Here is a 21,460-nt window from a genome sequence, read left to right on the forward strand (position 1 = left end):
GATTGTGTAAATTCTTTTAGTTTATCACATAATAATTTTGTTTATTCATTTTGTGTCTTAAAGATGCCCAAATATTGTAAATTAGAGGAAATGTTCATCCTTGATATACAGGGGTTACTATAATTGTCATTATATCCACCCCTGGACTATCTCGAACTGGAGGCAACAGAACAGAACAGGTATTCTAGTCCTTTGATGTACATCAAAAGAGCCATATAATGGTACACTGTGGTTGACTGTACATGTGTGGCTTTGAAGTTGGGCGTCTCTGTTGTTTTCAAAGGAAATCTTTGCAGGTCTGTGATTGAATTGGTTCAAATTTTTTCTTCTGACCTGCCTCTAGTTTTATTATGAGATATTCAAGAGTTGGATATATATCGTCAGTGATTCTAACCCCTGGAGTATTGAGGATGTTTAACTTTATCGAAAAAATACCATGAATATATGTAAGATTGCTATAACAACTTACCTTGTCCGACTTCTGAATGCACTGTTTTAAGATGTTTTTACAAATGTGTAACAACTGCTTCAGAGCTGGCAGAACACAAGCACCCTGAAAAGGCAAAAATAATTAATCACATGTTGATTTAGAGTACTGTATAGCCTGTTATTTTGCAGGTTATTGCTAGGATTGTGGCAAGTTGGTAAAATTTCAACCCGCCAATTCAGAAACTTGCTTGCCACTTTGAAAGTGTATTATTAAAAGCAAACAAATTCATTGATAACTATTATATTCCATTATTGTATATAGCAATAAAGGTTTTACATTTTTAATGTCATTATACTGGTGTAGTTTAACAACATTTTATTTTCAGAATGACTATTATGTGGCATGTATTATAAAACTTAAATATGATTCAAGTGTCACTTGATTTTGTCTAAGCTTAACTGTTAATAACATTTTGCACGTTTTAGCAATTTTGATGGCTGAAAGAACTTTGTTATGTCAGCCATTTTTAAAACTACATAAATCATTCGGAAGAAAGATTGTTTTGCGAAACACTTCTGAACTTCATACCACATCAATGTCATTGTTTTTGGACGCTTGAAAGTGTACAGTATTTACAAGCATGGGCAAGACATTGAGCTATTTGTGTGGAATGTTATGCTTTTTGTTTCACGATTCATGTAGGCTATACTTTGGTACACAATTTATGACAGGCGTATTGATTGCAATATTTAGTAACTGTATATGTATTTAGAATGACAAACGATGCACCCGCTCGCCAAAAAATGCAAGTACATGTACAATATTTTTTCACTCATCATTTCAAAAACCAACTGACATTTGGCGAGTGTGTGAGTGTTAATTTTGAGCCCTGATCTACCTTTAAATCCATATCACAAAAATTTAAAATTACTGACATATGATTTTCTTGTTTTTGATCAAATCGCAAAATAACCGGTTATACAAAATTTTAATGAATACTGTATAATGTAGGTTAATTTCATCAAAATTAAAGATTAATACAATCATTCTAATTTGTACTTATACCTGAAGTATCAGAATCGAACAGATTCACCAAGCTATTCAGAATAATAGTACTATCAGATATATATCCTCATTAATCTGTCTTTGTAATTTTAACAGATTTTATTGCAAATAAGATGCAAATGGATTTGGCATCAGGCAAAGCCTATATTAGCCATCTCCAAACAAACAGATATGGTACAATAATCAGCAAAGTATCTTAACATTTAATATAACATCTTGAATGAATATTATCATTAATAATCTACCTTTCTCCCTATCAATCGAGTGATTCCATGGTAAGCTTACCTTTCTCCCTATCAATCGAGTGATTCCATGGTAAGCTTACCTTTCTCCCTATCAATCGAGTGATTCCATGGTAAGCTATGATAACTAAATTCAATTCTCCAAGGATCAATGCTAGTGTGATGTTAGTGATTTTGTTTTTTACCTTTTTAATGTCTTCCACGAATTTGACAACATATTTCCTCTTCTCTTGTTCCTTGACACTGAAGGAGTCGCTGAGGATGGCAAGGTGTTCCTCTAGAGCCTGCTCTATCAGGTGTGTTGATAGGGCCGGCAAATGTGACAGGTCCCATAGCAACTCCAATACCTGTACATGTCAAAGGTTTCAGATGTAATGCCTAACAGAGAAACTCAATAGAAGTTATTCTGCCTTTAAAGTCAGTGATTTTCATTTGAAATATTGTTAATAATTAGGTGAAGTTATCAAGTCCTGTAACTCTTGCAAATATTGATAGTTTTTTGACCAGTATCAAATCACTCCGGGATCTCATTAATATAAAGCAATATACCAAATTTGATTGAAATTGTACAATAAATACTAAAGTAATCGAGTGGAAACCATAGATTTATCTATTTTGACGATTTTAAAGTCCTGTAACTCTTGCAGATTTTGACCATGCTGTATTGTACCCATCTAAGATCTCATTGATATAAAACAATATACCAAATTTGGTTAAAATTGGACAATAAATCGCACAGAAATCATTTCCGTGGACACCGACGACGCTGACACAGACACCAACACAGACATATATAGTGATACCTAAGTGTCGCCCTTGCGTTGCAGTCGACACAAAAATGATAAGAATTTTGCGAACAAAATTTATCATGCCACAATCGATACCTTCAAAGGAAGATAGCAAACAAACAACAAGAGGCCCATGGGCCTTAACGGTCACCTGAGTTAGAATATATAATGAAACAAATTAAAGACATATAAACACTATATGCTGGTCCTTGAAGTTGGTCAGTGATTTATACATTTCACTTTTTAGACTATGAAGAGTATTTGCTTCCATCAAACCTGTGAACTTAGAGGTATTTTTTGAAATTTTAATAATTTTGACCCTTTTTGGTCCTGCCACTCTGGTCCCCCAAGGGGTCCTCAAGGACGGATATGAATGTTAAAATGCTATATCTTAGGCTAATAATGCTTATCAAGTTTGACTCATTTCCTACGAAAATTGGGCAATAATGTTCACAAATATGTTTTTCCTATATAAACTAAAGTAAACTTGACCCCTCCCATGAGGGTAACGCGAGACCCCAAGGTCATATAATTCACAATTTTTATAAAACACCTTAAGACCTTTCCATCTATAATTATTTGATTCCACTATATCCAGAATTTTAGAAGATTTTTCAAGTTTTAGCCTATTTGACCCTTTTTTGCCCCGCCCTCTGCCCCCAGGGGATCGGCCAGGACCAATGTGGATATGATATTAAAATGCTACCTCAGGCTAATAATTCTAACCAAGTTTGACTCATTTCCTATGAAAATTGAGCAAAAAATGCTCATTAATGTGTTTTTCCTATATAAACTATAGTAAACTTGACCCCCTCCCCAAGGGGAAACGCGAAACCTCAGGGTCATATAATTCACAAATTTTGTAAAGGACCTTAAGACCTTTCTATTTATGAAAAGTATTTGATTCTACCATTTCCAGAATTTCAGAAGAAGATTTTTGAAGTTTTAGCCTATTTGACCCTTTTTTAGCCCCACCCCTCTGCCCCCAGGGGGTCGGCCAGGACCAATGTGGATATGATATTAAAATGCTATCTCAGGCTAATAATTCTAACCAAGTTTGACTCGTTCCCAATGAAAATTGAGCAAAACATGCTCATAAATGTGTTTTCCCTATATAAACTATAGTAAACTTGACCCCCTCCCCACGGGGAAACGCGAGACCTCAGGGTCATATAATTCACAATTTTTGTAAAGGACCTTAAGACCTTTCTATTTATGAAAAGTATTTGATTCTACCATTTCCAGAATTTCATAAGAAGATTTTTGAAGTTTTAGCCTATTTGACCCTTTTTTAGCCCCACCCCTCTGCCCCCAGGGGGTCGGCCAGGACCAATGTGGATATGATATTAAAATGCTATCTCAGGCTAATAATTCTAACCAAGTTTGAGTCGTTTCCAATGAAAATTGAGCAAAACATGCTCATAAATGTGTTTTCCCTATATAAACTATAGTAAACTTGACCCCCTCCCCAGGGGGAAACGCGAGACCCCAGGGTCATATAATTCACAATTTTTGTAAAGGACCTTAAGACCTTTCTATTTATGAAAAGTATTTGATTCTACCATTTCCAGAATTTCAGAAGAAGATTTTTGAAGTTTTAGCCTATTTGACCCCTTTTGACCCCGCCCCTAAAGTCCCTGGGGGTCAGTCATAGAAAATTTGTTAATAGGATTAAATGGCCATCTCATACTAATAATTCTGACAACATTTGAATCATTTCCTATTACAAATGACCAAATAATCCGCAAAAATGTGTTTTTCCAATATAAACTATAGTAAACTTAACCCCCTCCCCAGGGGGAAACTAGAGACCCCAGGGTCATATAATTCACAACTTTTGTAAAGGACCTTAAGACCTTTCTATCTATGAAGAGTATTTGATTCTACCACATCTGTGAGTAGAGAAGAAGATTTTTGAAATTTTACTCAATTTTACCCCTTTTGGCCCCTCCCACAGCCCCCTGGGGGGTGGAGACCATATAATTCACAATTTTGATTGGCCTTATGCCTAAGAAGGTTTGTGCAAAATTTCATGGAAATTGCTTCAGCAGTTTTGGAGAAGAAGACGAAAATGTAAATTGTTTACGGACATACGACGGACGACGGACGACGACGGACAAAAGGCGATTAGAATAGGTCACTTGAGACTTCGTCTCAGGTGACCTAAAAATGTATTGATGTTAACCTCTAGGACCCCTTTACAGATAAATTATTATCATGAAGATCACTCTCTGTCTTACCCTTGTTGTGCTCTTGACTTCTCTTGCATCACGCCCAATTTTTCCAATCAGACTCAGTAGCTTTTCTCGCATCTTGTCATTATCTTCTTGCCATTTCTTAAAAAAAAGACATTTTCATACAAAATTTTAATAGCTAATAACAACTAATTTATTAATATGCTTCTACACTACAGATATAATATATATATGAGAGTCAGCAGAAATAGCGGCCCCTACTCTAAAAGTACCCTCCCCTCTTCTGGAGAAGGAGTTGTTTAAACGCTCCAATCCAATGGATTTAACGACGCTTTACAACATGTGATGCCTCTAACATCAGCACTGTATCCCATATTACATGGACTTTTACATCTGAATCATGACATAAATATGTCTCATAGGTTAAAAGGCAAATGCATGTTTACTGTAACAGATTAATGTGTCATGAGTACAGAGAGAGCTAAAAATATTGCTGATTTTTCTTCGTTCAAAACTTTTTGGTTCATTAATAAGCACCTCCTTCCTTACAATCTTTTAAGGACAAAGAAACATAGTACAAATGTACTTTATAGACAGGTGTCCTTTATACAGAGGCCAAATCGTACCAAATGGGGTAGATCGGTCTGTCCTTTATAGACAGGTGTCCTTTATAAAAAGGCCAGTTATAGTGGCAACAAATGGGGTTGATGAGTCTGTCCTTTATAGACAGGTGTCCCTTATATAGAGGCAAGTTATAGTGGCACCAAATGGGGTTGATGAGTCTGTCCTTTATAGACAGGTGTCCTTTATATAGAGGTCAGTTATAGTGGCACCAAATGGGGTTGATGAGTCTGTCCTTTATAGACAGGTGTCCTTTATATAGAAGCCAGTTATTGTGGCACCAAATGGGGTTGATGGGTCTGTCCTTTATAGACAGGTGTCCTTTATATAGAGGCCAGTTATAGTGGCACCAAATGGGGTTGATGAGTCTGTCCTTTATAGACAGGTGTCCTTTATATAGTGGCCAGTTATAGTGGCACCAAATAGGGTTCATGAGTCTGTCCTTTATAGACAGGTGTCCTTTATATAAAGGACAGTTATAGTGAAACCAAATGGGGGTTATGTGTCTGTCATTTACAGACAGGTGTCCTTTATATAGAGGCCAGTTATAGTGGCACCAAATGGAGTTGATGAGTCTGTCCTTCATAGACAGGTGTCCTTTATATAGAGGCCAGTTATAGTGGCACCAAATGGGGTTGATGAGTCTGTCCTTTATAGACAGGTGTCCTTTATATAGAGGCCAGTAATAGTGGTACCAAATGGGGTTGATGGGTCTGTCATTTACAGACAGGTGTCTTTTATATAGAGGCCAGTAATAGTGGCACCAAATGGGGTTGATGGGTCTGTCATTTACAGACAGGTGTCCTTTATATAGAGGCCAGTTATAGTGGCACCAAATGGGGTTGATGAGTCTGTCCTTTATAGACAGGTGTCCTTTATATAGTGGCCAGTTATAGTGGCACCAAATGGGGTTGATGAGTCTGTCCTTTATAGACAGGTGTCCTTTATATTGAGGTCAGTTATAGTGGCACCAAATGGGGTTGATGGGTCTGTCATTTACAGACAGGTGTCTTTTATATAGAGGTCAGTTAAAGTGGCACCAAATGGGGTTGATGAGTCTGTCCTTTATAGACAGGTGTCCTTTATATAAAGGACAGTTATAGTGAAACCAAATGGGGTTGATGAGTCTGTCCTTTATAGACAGGTGTCCTTTATATAGAGGTCAGTTATAGTGGCACCAAATGGGGTTGATGGGTCTGTCATTTACAGACAGGTGTCTTTTATATAGAGGTCAGTTATAGTGGCACCAAATGGGGTTGATGAGTCTGTCCTTTATAGACAGGTGTCCTTTATATAGAGGCCAGTTTTAGTGGCACCAAAATGGGTTGATGTGTCTGTCATTTACAGACAGGTGTCCTTTATATAGAGGCCAGTTATAGTGGCACCAAATGGGGTTGATGAGTCTGTCCTTTATAGACAGGTGTCCTTTATATAGTGGCCAGTTATAGTGGCACCAAATAGGGTTCATGAGTCTGTCCTTTATAGACAGGTGTCCTTTATATAAAGGACAGTTATAGTGAAACCAAATGGGGTTGATGGGTCTGTCCTTTATAGACAGGTGTCCTTTATATAAAGGACAGTTATAGTGAAACCAAATGCAGTTGATGAGTCTGTCCTTCATAGACAGGTGTCCTTTATATAGAGGCCAGTAATAGTGGCACCAAATGGGGTTGATGAGTCTGTCCTTTATAGACAGGTGTCCTTTATATAGAGGCCAGTAATAGTGGCACCAAATGGGGTTGATGAGTCTGTCCTTCATAGACAGGTGTCCTTTATATAGAGGCCAGTAATAGTGGCACCAAATGGGGTTGATGAGTCTGTCCTTCATAGACAGGTGTCCTTTATATAGAGGCCAGTTATAGTGGCACCAAATGGGGTTGATGAGTCTGTCCTTTATAGACAGGTGTCCTTTATATAGAGGCCAGTTATAGTGGCACCAAATGGGGTTGATGAGTCTGTCCTTTATAGACAGGTGTCCTTCATATAGAGGCCAGTTATAGTGGCACCAAATGCAGTTGATGAGTCTGTCCTTCATAGACAGGTGTCCTTTATATAGAGGCCAGTAATAGTGGCACCAAATGGGGTTGATGAGTCTGTCCTATATAGACAGGTGTCCTTTATATAGAGGCCAGTTATAGTGGCACCAAATGGGGTTGATGAGACTGTCCTTTATCGACAGGTGTCCTTTATATAGAGGCATGTTATAGTGGCACCAAATGGGGTTGATGGGTCTGTCATTTACAGACAGGTGTCTTTTATATAGAGGCCAGTTATAGTGGCACCAAATGGGGTTGATGAGTCTGTCCTTTATAGACAGGTGTCCTTATATAGAGGCCAGTTATAGTGGCACCAAATGAGTTGATGAGTCTGTCCTTCATAACAGGTGCTTTGCGCACAATGGGAGTCTGTCCTTTATAGACAGGTGTCCTTTATATAGAGGCCAGTTATAGTGGCACCAAATGGGGTTGATGAGTCTGTCCTTTATCGACAGGTGTCCTTTATATAGAGGCCAGTTATAGTGGCACCAAATGGGGTTGATGGTCTGTCATTTACAGACAGGTGTCTTTTATATAGAGGCCAGTTATAGTGGCACCAAATGGGGTTGATGAGTCTGTCCTTTATCGACAGGTGTCCTTTATATAGAGGCCAGTAATAGTGGCACCAAATGGGGTTGATGAGTCTGTCCTTCATAGACAGGTGTCCTTTATATAGAGGCCAGTTATAGTGGCACCAAATGGGGTTGATGAGTCTGTCCTTTATAGACAGGTGTCCTTCATATAGAGGCCAGTTATAGTGGCACCAAATGCAGTTGATGAGTCTGTCCTTCATAGACAGGTGTCCTTTATATAGAGGCCAGTAATAGTGGCACCAAATGGGGTTGACGAGTCTGTCCTTTATAGACAGGTGTCCTTTATATAGAGGCCAGTTATAGTGGCACCAAATGGGGTTGATGAGTCTGTCCTTTATCGACAGGTGTCCTTTATATAGAGGCCAGTTATAGTGGCACCAAATGGGGTTGATGGGTCTGTCATTTACAGACAGGTGTCTTTTATATAGAGGCCAGTTATAGTGGCACCAAATGGGGTTGATGAGTCTGTCCTTTATAGACAGGTGTCCTTTATATAGAGGTCAGTTATAGTGGCACCAAATGCAGTTGATGAGTCTGTCCTTCATAGACAGGTGTCCTTTATATAGAGGCCAGTAATAGTGGCACCAAATGGGGTTGATGAGTCTGTCCTTTATAGACAGGTGTCCTTTATATAGAGGCCAGTTATAGTGGCACCAAATGGGGTTGATGAGTCTGTCCTTTATCGACAGGTGTCCTTTATATAGAGGCCAGTTATAGTGGCACCAAATGGGGTTGATGGGTCTGTCATTTACAGACAGGTGTCTTTTATATAGAGGCCAGTTATAGTGGCACCAAATGGGGTTGATGAGTCTGTCCTTCATAGACAGGTGTCCTTTATATAGAGGCCAGTTATAGTGGCACCAAATGGGGTTGATGAGTCTGTCCTTTATAGACAGGTGTGCTTTATATAGAAGCCAGTTATTGTGGCACCAAATGGGGTTGATGAGTCGGTCCTTTATAGACAGGTATCTTTTATAGCAGGTTTGGTTGTGTATGTTAATTTATTAAAGTGATAACTATCTTCACAAGCAGTAAAAACGAAAAACGAAATGTCATGAAATTCTCCAGCAGATTGTAAGTTAAAGATGCTCCACTGCTGACAGAGCATAAACGATACTCATCATTTGAACAATAATTGGTCTTTAATCCTGTATATGTATGTCCAATTAAGACAAAAAATAATATAAAATAACTTATTTTACTTTTGGTGCATGCACAATCAGTACTTTATTTCATATAAGATATACAGTCAAACCTGCCTATGCGTCACCCTGTATATTAAGTCACCCTGTCGAATGCGTCACATCCAAAGTCCTCCCGCGAGATTTTCTATATATTTCACCTTTTTAATGCGTCAACCTGTCTAACGCGTCTGCGTCACCCATTTTTTCCACATATTTCCTACAAGGCCTGTATACTGCGTCACTAAATTGCCGATCCTATTCTTGCCTACATACCAGGCAGTGGGGTACTGGCTTGATTATTAAACAAACAAAAGGGATGTGAACCCTCCCTGATCGGCACCCCACTGATCCTAATTAAGCCCGGGGCTGTATTTTCTAATTTGGCTTGGCAGTGTCAACTTCACGTGTGTAGGCCTATGTGTATTACGGCTGATTAGGAAACAATATTCTGACCTTTCAATAAATTTTGTGATTACAGCTAGTGAGCATTACATCAAAGACAAATTCTGCTTATAACTGTACATGATATACTCATGTTTTTAAAGTTGAATAGGCCTAACACTCAGGTGTAAGTCACAAGCTTTGCAATCGTAATGGCCCCCATTTTGGTTAATTGTAATACTAGATCCGGAACTGTTTAGAATTTCCGGATCTCACAAATAATCATGTTAAAAATAACAGGAGGGAATTAATTTTCCAAAATTTTGGTGTAAATTTAAAGTGAAAAATCTAAATAAAAAATACTAGCTATGAATAATTAAATTTTAATATTTTTAATAGTAATTTATAATTTATTCAAAATTTAAATAAATCAAATTTCAAAGAATTTACTTTTGTTTTCTCTCTCTCTATATACATTTTGACTACTACTGTAACAGATTAAGAATATTTTAGCAATTAGTAGGTGCTTCTGTTGTGATGAAAATTAAGTACATTCATAACTGTGAAACATTTAAAACTAATTAAATTAAGCCCTAATTAATGCAGTATTTTTTCCAATATTTCATAGTATATGTTATACATAATATGGTGTCGCGATCCTTCAGTAACCTGTATATTAAGACACCTGTCTAATAAGACACATTTTTGTCTGTCCTTTAAGGTGTCTCATTACACAGGTTTGACTGTAGTGCCACAGAATTATTTTGGGATGCAATTAATTATTTTTTATATTTTGAACTTGAAGTAAAATTAGAAGCTCAAACTTTTCAATGGTGGTAATGGTGTAAAGTAACTTTTGTAACTGGAAAAAAATACTAAATCGTCTGCACCTGTTTTTGATAAAGAAAGAAACCTATTTGTCAGCTATGAAGCATCTTTAATTCATTCATCCCTGAAATTTCATAATGTACTGGTCTAGTCTTTGATTTAGAAGAGCTTAAATGTGTGTATAGGGGTGAATGAAGAGTAAGATTAAGTACAGAGGATCCTTATGACAGACCTACCATGTGAATTAGTAGGAATAGGTGATCCAGCAGAGTGTGATCAAACTTGACTGCCGCTGCCGCGATGATGGAATGGATGTTGTCCGTCACATTATTTGTTTGTCGTAACTATAATACAAAATTTTACATTTAAAAACCGGGTTACAACAGACATTCTGATGAAATGACAATACAAATAGCTTTTTTCATCCTGTGTTCATTATGTTATATTTATTAGATTTGAGCTGCAGGGAATGAAAAATTACAAATTTGTTATGCTATAATTGATTTCAGCTTTAGGGAATAAAGCATTTGGAGTCTATTATACTATATTAACATTTTCACTGCATTCCTACTATGTAACCTTATGAAACACAATTGGCAGTCATCAGTCTATGAATTCCAAGCGCTTATTATGACGTCATAATCATTGTGACTTCACAATTGTCGTGCCAGAGCCAATATGAATGCCAACTGGACAGAGGCAAATTCAACATGAAGCCCTAGCGCGCTTCATGGAATTTGCCTCTGGCATTCATTTTGGCTATGAATGCCAACTGAAAGACGTTCAATGCTTAAATAAAGGTACAAGGAGGAAATATAGAAACATTTACATACCTGCATTTTCCAGATCATGGTAAGTTCATCCAAGGATAACTCGGCGCCTATGTAGTCGACGATTCCCTTTATTTTATCACAGTACTGGGTTTGGTCTATGTTTCCTGGAATAGAACATTCAGTATTGTTACTAAAGATTCTTTACTCGGATATATCCTCAATGACTACTGTATACCGTATTTCACCGCAAATAAGACCCCCCTCCCAGAGAAGAAATAAAGGTCAAAAGTGGTGGGGGGTCTTATTTGCGGACAACCCGCCTGATAACATCGATCTATGAGGTCGCCATCTTGGATTTTTTAATGTCCTGTCATCGTTGTAACAGTCGTATGACAGATGGGTAATAGCAAGATGTTCAAGTATTTATAATAATAACGAAGACGTATGAGTAAAATTAAATCAAATATTATGACAAATTAAAATATAATTTGTTAAACAATATTAGGGCAGTTGTAAGTCTGAAAGGAAACGCACATTTTTGCAAGAGTCACGCGGACATTCACCAATGAATCAAAACGAAGAAACAGCATCATAAGCAATGTCATTTTAATCTAGAAGTTTTAATAATCGTATTGTTATTTTAAAATATTCAAATTAGGTTATTGTTTACGATCACAACTACATCTCCGTCTTAGTAAACACGTGAATCAATCGCCGTGAATCGGAAGGACGATCGCCGTTCAGACTCGGGCCTATTTAAAATTCACTGCAAACGCATATCAAATTTGTTCATAGACAGAAGAATTTACGTACATTTGTCTCAGTCAAATGAGCAAACGATCGTGATTTAACTTCAACCAGCCGACATGCACTGATGCAGTTGTTTGTAACATCGTACACACATGTGTAGGAAAGTGGCGCCGGGTTGAAGCCATACTTTCACATTTTCACACCGGGTCGTGTTTGGGAATTTGATCGGTATTGCCATTGATACGACGATAGTTTTTTGATAATATTTCAGATATTAATCCAAGTATTAACTGCATTAAAACATCGTAGCAAGTATTTTGGTATCCAGAGTAAAATACGAAACTTTGCGGCTAATCATATTATACTGACTGCGTAAACAAAACACGGCGGCCGAAAAGTAAAGCATGGTTTCTCCAACTGATCGTGAACTACAGGTACGTTACGTTCACAAATAAACATATTTGAAACTGTAAATGCCTTAAGTAGATGTTTTAGGTAATGATTGTATTAAGTTAGAATCTACGAGTGCAGAAACGATCTGCATCAATGACGAATATCTTTGCCGATGCATATAAAAAATGACAAGCCGTACGAACACTAAAACGTGTTTGAAGTGTTCATGGAAACAAATATCGGCGTATTTTGTTGAAAATAGCCTCCGATTAAATATAAGCACTGTTCACATTTCGTAGTTATTGATAATTAAATTAAATCACCCGTGAATTAACTTGAATTAAATGACAAAAATAACAAGCACACAAACAGTTCTTTACTACGTGATTTTTCTATGCCGATAAAATAAACAAAAAAAGTTCCGATACAAAGTCATTTTGGTGATATTTTTAATTACTCCATTGCTCAAATCCATCATCCAGTAAACTGAAAAATAGGTGGGGGGTCTTATTTGCAGACATCCCCCCTAAGTCTGAAAATGTGTCAAAATAGGTGGGGGGTCTTATTTGCGGGAGGGGTCTTATTTGCGGTGAAATACGGTATATGCAAACTGATGCAAGGGTACAATTTCTGCTAATTGATATTTTTCATATGAATGAACTTTATTGTTAAAAGTCTGAAAGTATATCTATCACATGAATAACAATATCGCAGAATTTCACAGTCTTATTGCCTTGACTGATGTGGAGCTTTCTAGTGTTCTAAAAGAATACATATTTGTCCCCCTTATTAAGTCAAATGGGTCAATTTACGAACTGAAATGTATAGCCGGACATCTTTCAATTGACCAAATTTAAATGGATAAACTAAGAGACATGGGTTTTATAATGTCCCACCTTACCCTCTAATGCTATTGATAGCACTTTGTGTTCCACAAGCCAATCTGAAATCTTCCGCGATGGAATGGCTGTCTTAGGCACTTTACTAGAGGCTGCTTCCTCAATTAATTTGGATACCTGAAAGTAATTTGTGAATTTCAGTACAGGTAAAAGATATTGATGTAATTTCAATGTATCAAATGCTGTATTCGATCCATTAAGTGCCCCCATCCCTGTAAGCGCCCATCCCCCTTTTCTAGGCTTCAATTTCATTTACTTAAAATGCAGATTGAAAATATTAAAACTGTGTTGGTTTCCTTACAGGTATCTTTTGCAATTTGATTTATGGCTTACTTGTAGAATAATTTTATGAAAGGCTTGTCCAAATTTATTTCAAGTGCCCTGGTGCGCTTATTGGGTCAAATACAGTACTATGGAAAAAGGAAAGCAATTTGCAGAAATAAAAATCACAAGGCTAATCTTTTTCTAGTTTCCCCAAAACTCTGAGACTAAACAAAATTAATTGATTAGATCTAAAAGTTTTAAAACTGAATTATTTCCATTGTATTGAAATTTCGCTTTCCAAGTTTTCATTTTTGTAATTTTATTCTAAATCTGAAAAAAGGAAGAACTGATGAATAGCAACTTAATATTCAGTCACACCACAATAGCTAAATTGAATATTAATATAATAGACCTACACATTCCATCAGAAGCCTTACTATAAGAAAGGTTTTTTAATTAAATGTTCGCCATACAGCAGACATTATACCCACTGATTCATCCAAAACATTTCCCAAAGTTTCACAGACATGTTTACACGTATAAAAGTCCATTACCTCTTTTAATGAGTTCATTTTAGCATTAAAATGCGGTGACTTGAGCATCCTTAAAGCTATATCTAGTCGCAGGTCGTCCAGGGAGTCTGTATGCTGTGGCCACATCTGGATACATAACAGCTTCATAGAAGCCAACAGATCTGAGACATATCCCACCTTCTGTTGACAGAAATAAAGACAACATTTAAATATAGACAAAATTGATTAAAGCATCAGTCTATACTATGAGTATTACTTTTTAAAGGCACATATCTAGAATACCAACAGGTCTAAAGATGCTCCATCGCCGACAGAGCATAAACGATACTCATCATTCGAAAAATCACTGATGAGGTTTATTGGTACATATATATATATACATATATGTCTAATTGGCACAAAAACACGCATAAAATAATTAATTTTGCTTTCGGTACATGCACAATCAGTACCTCATTCCATACAGGGCATAGTGACTTGGATTTTTTTTTCAGGATGCAATTGATTATATTTAATATTTATTTATTATCTAAAGTAAAATCAGAAGACCTACAAGGCTAAAAACAACTAATGGCATAAAACTAACTTTCACAATTGTTTGTTTTAAGTTTACGGCCCATCAACAGCCACAGTCATTTAGGGCAACACAACATAAATGTTCATGTGAATGATTTTGCAATGAACATTTTATCCCTTTGTTTATCGTAGTCCCTAATACCTTTTCTTTGAAGTCTTTCTCTTCTAGATTCTGGACATATTTGATGGATCTTTCCATTCCAGGAGCAAGGATCTCTGACACAGATCCAGGATTGAGAAATTCCGCACATGTTCCAAATGGACGTAGCAAGGCTGCCATCGACTAGAAACCAGATACAAAGTGCTATGCTTAGCATATAGAAACCTCATAATGTAAATTCTTAAACTTTACTTACAAAAATGTTTCTATGTCAGGTTTGAAAACTGCATCTTAATTAGTTCAAATAGCACATGTCAAATTATATACAAATTAAAATTCAAAATGATCATAATGTAGGAAGACTACTGAATGATCAATGCTGAACTCAAATACAGTGACTTCTTGTACAAACACAACTCTACATATAATAGATCCATACATACGGGAGCATCCATTTCTTCATTTTCTAACAGATTCTTCACATGCTCTAGACCTTTCTTCATTGCAAACTGCAGATAGAGAAAATAAAGTACATACTGTTAAAACATAACATCATATTTAAAGAGTACACTTACAAGTAAAACATGACTATATGAACATACATACCACAAATTCATTGTTATTTGTTTTTCCCCATCAAGGTTCCCTCAAGGTGCATTGTGCGTAATATGTGTATAACAATTTCCTTCATCCGAAGATATTCATTATATTAAACAATGCTTTACTGTTTTCAGGCTTAACAAACTGGAGGATAGCAGATTTTAAAAAAAAGTTTTGAGTGTGAATTCAAACATCATAACAGTGTTAGATTAATTTGATAGGATTTCCCAACACTTTATAAAACTAAGCACATATACTGGTATATATACAAATGTATATATATTTACCCTGTTGATTAGATGGGACAGCCAGCCATAAGTATCCTGTAAACACAAATTGTACATAGACCTTAAAATAAGATGGCAAAAGTTCATCAAGAAACAAATAAGTTAGGTTTACTAGCTCATTGGAAATCACTGAACTAAAACCGCCGAATAAATATACAGTTTTAAATGACTCTCTCACAAGAGAAATTGAATCATAAAATTGATCAATAGCTAATTTAGTTTGAGTTGTAACTATTTCTTGAGGATATCATGAAGACTTAGCCATAGGGTTGAAATTAGTATCAACTATTAAGTTAAAACTTATAGATAACGAATGAATATATTGAAGTTCTTGCTCTTGTTTTATTTCACGAGACTACTTTTATGACATCTTATCATATCAATGTAATTCATGTTTTATTTGAGCATTATGTCAGCAAGATTCAGTATATATGATGTTACTATAGGAACCTGAGCAGATTTGTAGCCAGTGTTGGTGGTGTAGAGTTGTCCCCCTTCAAGCTTGTCATCCCAGTAAGTCCTGTCTTTACGAGTTCGGTTCTTGTAGTGGTACTCTGTTTCCTTATTAAATGCCTGAAATCAATTTAATAAATTTCATTACAAAAAGATGACAGAAACGACTGGAAATTTTAATAAACAAGGAACCTAAGGGCTTTAATGGTTATCTGACAATATTAGCAGAAATTGAATAGAAATTTGTTTTTCAAGAATCGAAGGTGAATTCATTGAAACTTGAACCAGTGTTTTCAAAATAGTGGCCATTTAAACCATCTTGGGTTCCAAATCAACCAGAAAAATAACAACACTAAGTTGGGACCATGTCAGGATCAATTCAAGCAAGTTTTAGCCACATTGCACTGATAGAACTTGAGAAGAACTTCAAAATTTATTTTCAAGATGGTGGCCATCTTAGATTTCAGATTGACCCCCACAGTAATTATATAAGAAAACCTGGTCCTGACCGGGTACCATGCACAGATCATTTCAGACACTTTTCAACTAAATCCTTCTAGTGGCACTTGAGAAGAAGTTCTACATACGAAAAATGTACACATGGCGGACAACGACAGAAGAAATAGAACATTGTTATTAGTACAAAGAATGGAGAATGTTTAACCTCATGTGGAAACCAGAGGGGTAAATTTGCTATTAATCTTGTGAGCATTTGTAAGTGACTTAGATAAAACAACTTACCGTTTGAAGGACATCCAGGAGGTTGATAGGCACTGGTAGGTATTGTAGCCGTGTAGCTACTAGATCAATAAATAGCTGCAGCATGTTAAAAATCCCCTCCTGTATCTCCCCATTCCAGCGATGAACAGCAGAATAGGTCATCAGCTAGACACAAATGAGCACACATTTTCATCTTTTAATTGGAAACAATATGAAACGTTTTAATATCAATCAAAGCAATAGTTAAACTGAAGTTTTAAATTTTCATTTGAAGGAAACTTCATACTTGAACAATCTAAAAAATCTCACGCTATCAATTCTCAGAAGTTTATCTAAATCAAATATTCCGGGGTTGTATTGAAGATAATAGTGAAAACACTGATATGTAGTCAATGATGCAGAATCACTTTTAATTTCATGTGTTACAGAGATTAAAAGACAATTTTGGTGTTTTTTCTTAAGTTTAATTGAGAAAATGTTTTGTATCTTTAAATGAAATCCAATTTGAAATACATATATGAAACACTTCAATTGCAAAATAGTTTTAAATCAAATTGAATCGTTCTCAGATAGAAGAAAAAGATCTTTAGTCTAGAAGTGGAAACTAAGAAAACCTAGCCTCAGGGAAACTTCATGTGGTTAGCAGGTGAACTATGTCTGCCCACATAGAATTTACAGGGAGATAACTCAGTTGTAAATGGTTTGGTTTGGTTTGTTTAGTTTTACGTCCTATTAACAGCCAGGGTCATGTAAGGACGTGCCAGGTTTGTTGGTGGAGGAAAGCCGGAGTACCCGGAGAAAAACCACAGGCCAGCGGACAGTACCTGGCAACTGCCCCACATGGGATTCGAACCCGCATCCCAGAGGTGGAGGGCTTGTGGTAATATGTCGGGACATCTTAACCACTCGGCCACCGCGGTTGTAAATGGATCATGCAACTGATTTCTAACCAGATATATGGATGTAACTACCCAATATGTTGTGTATGTCTCAATCAGTTCTGACATTTTGATGTATAAGATCATATGTGATTGTACCTTTTGGAATGACTCTGGCATACATCTGTCCAGAAATCTTCTACAGTGCTCATCATTGTCGGCCACTCCTATTGAAAGTAAAATCAGTGACATTGTCAAAAAATTCATAGAACATAATAATCTTATTGTGATTACCTTATAACCAACTTTATCAAAGAATATAAGTACATGTAGGATTCACCAATATTTGAATTCTTTTTCTATGATATGGAAATTTTGAAACTTCAAGAATTCTACTTTTAACATTACATATTAACTGAAGTATAGAGTTAGAATAAGGAACCCACGAGCTTCAGCAAGCCTCGTAGCTGCCAAAAGGCATTTTCCCAATGATTCTTCTTTTTTATAGGGTATAGACCACTGTTCTGCAAACACTCGTCCCTCCAGTTCATACAGATTGGTGACAGGAAACTCGAGGGGATTGAGTTCCTCCACCATCCCTTCTCCTGCCCCATTCTCCGACTGGCCGTCTGTTCTCTGTAAAATTATATAGTAAAACTTTTAACGTGATCAAATCTCTCTAATATTCAGATAAAGAGACTTCTAAAAGGATTAGATTTTTATTAAAGTGATCAAATTTCTCTAATATTCAGATAAAACAGATTTCTAAAAGGATTAGATTTTTATTAGTGTTGGTATATTGTAGTTGGATCAAAAACTCGATTTCCCAAGGCATATCAGAATCTTCAAATTCTATTTTTACATAATTAACTACCTTTATGCCAATATTTTGATATGACCTACATGACAATTTATTATTCACAAAAAATGTATAGATAATTTTTCTATACGTAGATTATGTTCCTATATATAGGTAATTTTTCTATACATAGATATTTTTTTAAGTGTTTTTTTGGTTGTGAAAATGATATAAACAATCTCTGATTGATTGTGGCAGATATCGCGAAATTTGAAACTAGAGGCCCAGAGGGCCTGTATCGCTCACCTGGTTTGTAATGCCAAGTCATGTTCTGAATACAGGTTCATTGTTTCTTTTCTGAAGGAATTTGAATATTAACCTCTTATTTCCCTATTGTGCCCCGCCCCTCATGCCCCCAGGGGGTCAGAGCCAAAATTTATACAAGTTCTGTTCCCCTTCCCCCAAGGATATTTGTGGCCAAATTTTGTTACAATCCATGCAGAACTCTAGGACAAGTAGCGATTTATAGGATTTACCTCTATTTCCCTTATTGGGCCCCGCCACTCCTACCCCTGAGGGGTCAGAGCCAAAATTTATACAAGTTCTGTTCCCCTTCCCACAAGGATGTTTGTGGCCAAATTTGGTTACAATCCATGCAGAACTCTAGGACAAGTAGCGATTTATAGGATTTACCTCTATTTCCCCTATTGGGCCCTGCCCCTCCTGCCCCCGGGGGGGTCAGAGCCAAAATTTATACAAGTTCTGTTCCCTTCCCCCCAAGGATGTTTGTGGCCAAATTTGGTCACAATCCATGCGGAACTCTATGACTAGTAGCGATTTAAATTAAATGTTGACGGACGGACAGACGACAGACGCCGCGCCATGACATAAGCTCACCGGCCCTTCGGGCCAGGTGAGCTAAAAATGGCAGGATATTCGAACAGCCAAGGGCTGTGAGTAACCCGGACCAAACAAGGTTTTGCCGTATGGAACATTAATAAGAATTTTTGAAGTAAACATAACTTTCTGCTATTAGTATCCAGGCAGCTGCTTTTATGATTAACTTATGCAGTTTCAGAGGTTTCAATATCAGGCGGTACCCGGTACTTTTTGTCGGTTGAACCTGGCTGTGGTACTGCCTGATTTGGGCTAAATTACATTAGATAGCATACAGTTGGTATAGAAGAGTATCCCCTGAAATTGCAATTGAACCGCCTCTCATGAAAGATTATGAAACCCTGGCAGTTTAAATTCTACATTCCTTTTGCCAGGTTCGATTTCGGCACCTGCATAATACTTCAGAGATGCCATTCCTACAGACTTCCGGTACTCAATAACTGCCATACAGTCGGTCTGGACCGGATATTAAATAGGCGGTTCTCGTCAATTTTTTCTCAACATGTCTGTCGGACCACACATTTTGCGATGTCTGTTATGATATTAAAATATTTCAGACTTAGCAGTTTTGTGTGGTGAAAATTATGATATAGTCTGCAACTGATTATGCCATTTTAAATTTACTCTTTCTTAATAAGACTACTGTAATTCCTGATATTATTTGTGCAAGACTAGTATCTCCACTGGTGGTAGAACGTAACTATTTTTACCCATCTTCTCACTAAATGACGTTAGCATGGGATATCATCTTTTGACATCATATACATATATATAATATTCCATCACCAATAGAAACAATAGTTCCGCACAAACATTATCAATATATATATGACCAATATTTGAAATTATTAAAATTCATCATAAATAGTATCAATTACCTGTCCATGCCTATAAAATATATACATGTAGACATTTTTTTCACATTTTATTTTTTTTTATCATATATCAAAAAATTAAATACATTTCAGATGGGGTTTTTTTCAGATTAAACTCTACCATGCAATTACTTGTCAAATAAGTTTTTCATTAGAAAATAAAAATCATATCAAATCTGGTGATGGTATAATATATAGAGCTACATATACTTTCATTTTATTTGAAAAATATCAATGGTACAGTAGTGACCTAGATATAATCAAAATAACCATGCATGTTGTACAAACTATTTCTTTAATTTACAACAAATTGTATGTCTCTGAAGTAATTATTATATTAATAATTTGCATCCAAACGTGGTTTGAGATGGAATTTGACTCAATATGAGTGATGATTGATTGAATTTATGATTTATATCCGGATTTTCAAAATGTAGGTCAGCAGAAAACGTCTCAACAGAAATGGTTCAAAATGAACAAGCTGACTGAGAATTTCTAAACAAATGTTTTATAATTTCATATCAAAGCCACATTTGGAATCCAGTAGACACAGTTAATAATTTGTTATTATTATAAAGTACATCCTGCTAATACATAGAAACGAAATAACGCTACGACCTAAGTCTACATTAAATCACAGACCTCTGGGATTACACATTCGTCATAGCTTGGCGGCGGAGAGGGTCCATAAACGGGTGCCTGTGAGCTCCTAGGATGTATATCTTTCATTTCGATATCATCTAATGTGTCATACGACGATGTGGAATGGTCGTTGGTAAGGTATGCAACGGCATCATTGAGGTCATTTTTGGCGAAGCGAAGGGCTTTCCTGACCTCAATATCGCTGGGAAAGCCCATGCTAAGCAGCGTATTGACGTGGTCTTCGTCAATCTCCATAGCTGCATTTGAGTTTTACCTCATTAAGGTGCTTAAATGTAACAACAAATATTGCAAATATACATCTAAAATGTCCTTACAACCGATTACATGTTCACACACCCACAACTTTCACATGTTGTCCGCCATGATTTGAGTTCTCCATCAGGAAAAAGTACACGAGATTTCCGACAGGGGAGGTAACCTCGTCTACTGTTAAAATTGTAAAACGAAAGTAGACTGAAACTCCAACAATGTTAGAGTTAAACACGATCGAGTTGCCGACTTACGACTTAATGATGTCGACATAATTAAGGCATTATGTCGACATCATATCGGAAGATGTCGACATAAACAGAAGTATATGTCGACTTACCACATGATTCCAAGATAATTATGTAGAAAGTCGGTAACTCGGCGATTA

At 36.4% G+C, this 21,460-nt stretch overlaps 1 protein-coding gene across 1 annotated transcript in view; it reads right to left on the bottom strand.

Annotated features, from left to right (window-relative positions):
• Window positions 1-21,195, bottom strand: part of LOC138326151 (ubiquitin carboxyl-terminal hydrolase 24-like) — a 123,716-nt gene extending 102,521 nt beyond the window's left edge. The window contains exons 1-15 of the mRNA XM_069272279.1: window positions 20,803-21,195; window positions 18,036-18,225; window positions 17,749-17,816; window positions 16,733-16,876; window positions 15,989-16,111; window positions 15,539-15,574; window positions 15,095-15,160; window positions 14,694-14,834; window positions 13,997-14,155; window positions 13,181-13,295; window positions 11,197-11,300; window positions 10,600-10,707; window positions 4,766-4,861; window positions 1,923-2,084; window positions 470-553 (exon numbers count right to left, since the gene is read on the bottom strand). Coding sequence (XP_069128380.1) covers window positions 470-553; window positions 1,923-2,084; window positions 4,766-4,861; window positions 10,600-10,707; window positions 11,197-11,300; window positions 13,181-13,295; window positions 13,997-14,155; window positions 14,694-14,834; window positions 15,095-15,160; window positions 15,539-15,574; window positions 15,989-16,111; window positions 16,733-16,876; window positions 17,749-17,816; window positions 18,036-18,225; window positions 20,803-21,057 — 1,851 coding nt within the window. The 5' untranslated portion in view covers window positions 21,058-21,195. The remainder of the gene's footprint in view (window positions 1-469; window positions 554-1,922; window positions 2,085-4,765; window positions 4,862-10,599; window positions 10,708-11,196; window positions 11,301-13,180; window positions 13,296-13,996; window positions 14,156-14,693; window positions 14,835-15,094; window positions 15,161-15,538; window positions 15,575-15,988; window positions 16,112-16,732; window positions 16,877-17,748; window positions 17,817-18,035; window positions 18,226-20,802) is intronic.
• Window positions 21,196-21,460: the final 265 nt, after the last annotated feature.

This window comes from Argopecten irradians, chromosome 6 (genome assembly GCF_041381155.1).
Source record: "Argopecten irradians isolate NY chromosome 6, Ai_NY, whole genome shotgun sequence".
Classification (NCBI taxonomy): Eukaryota; Metazoa; Mollusca; class Bivalvia; order Pectinida; family Pectinidae; genus Argopecten; species Argopecten irradians.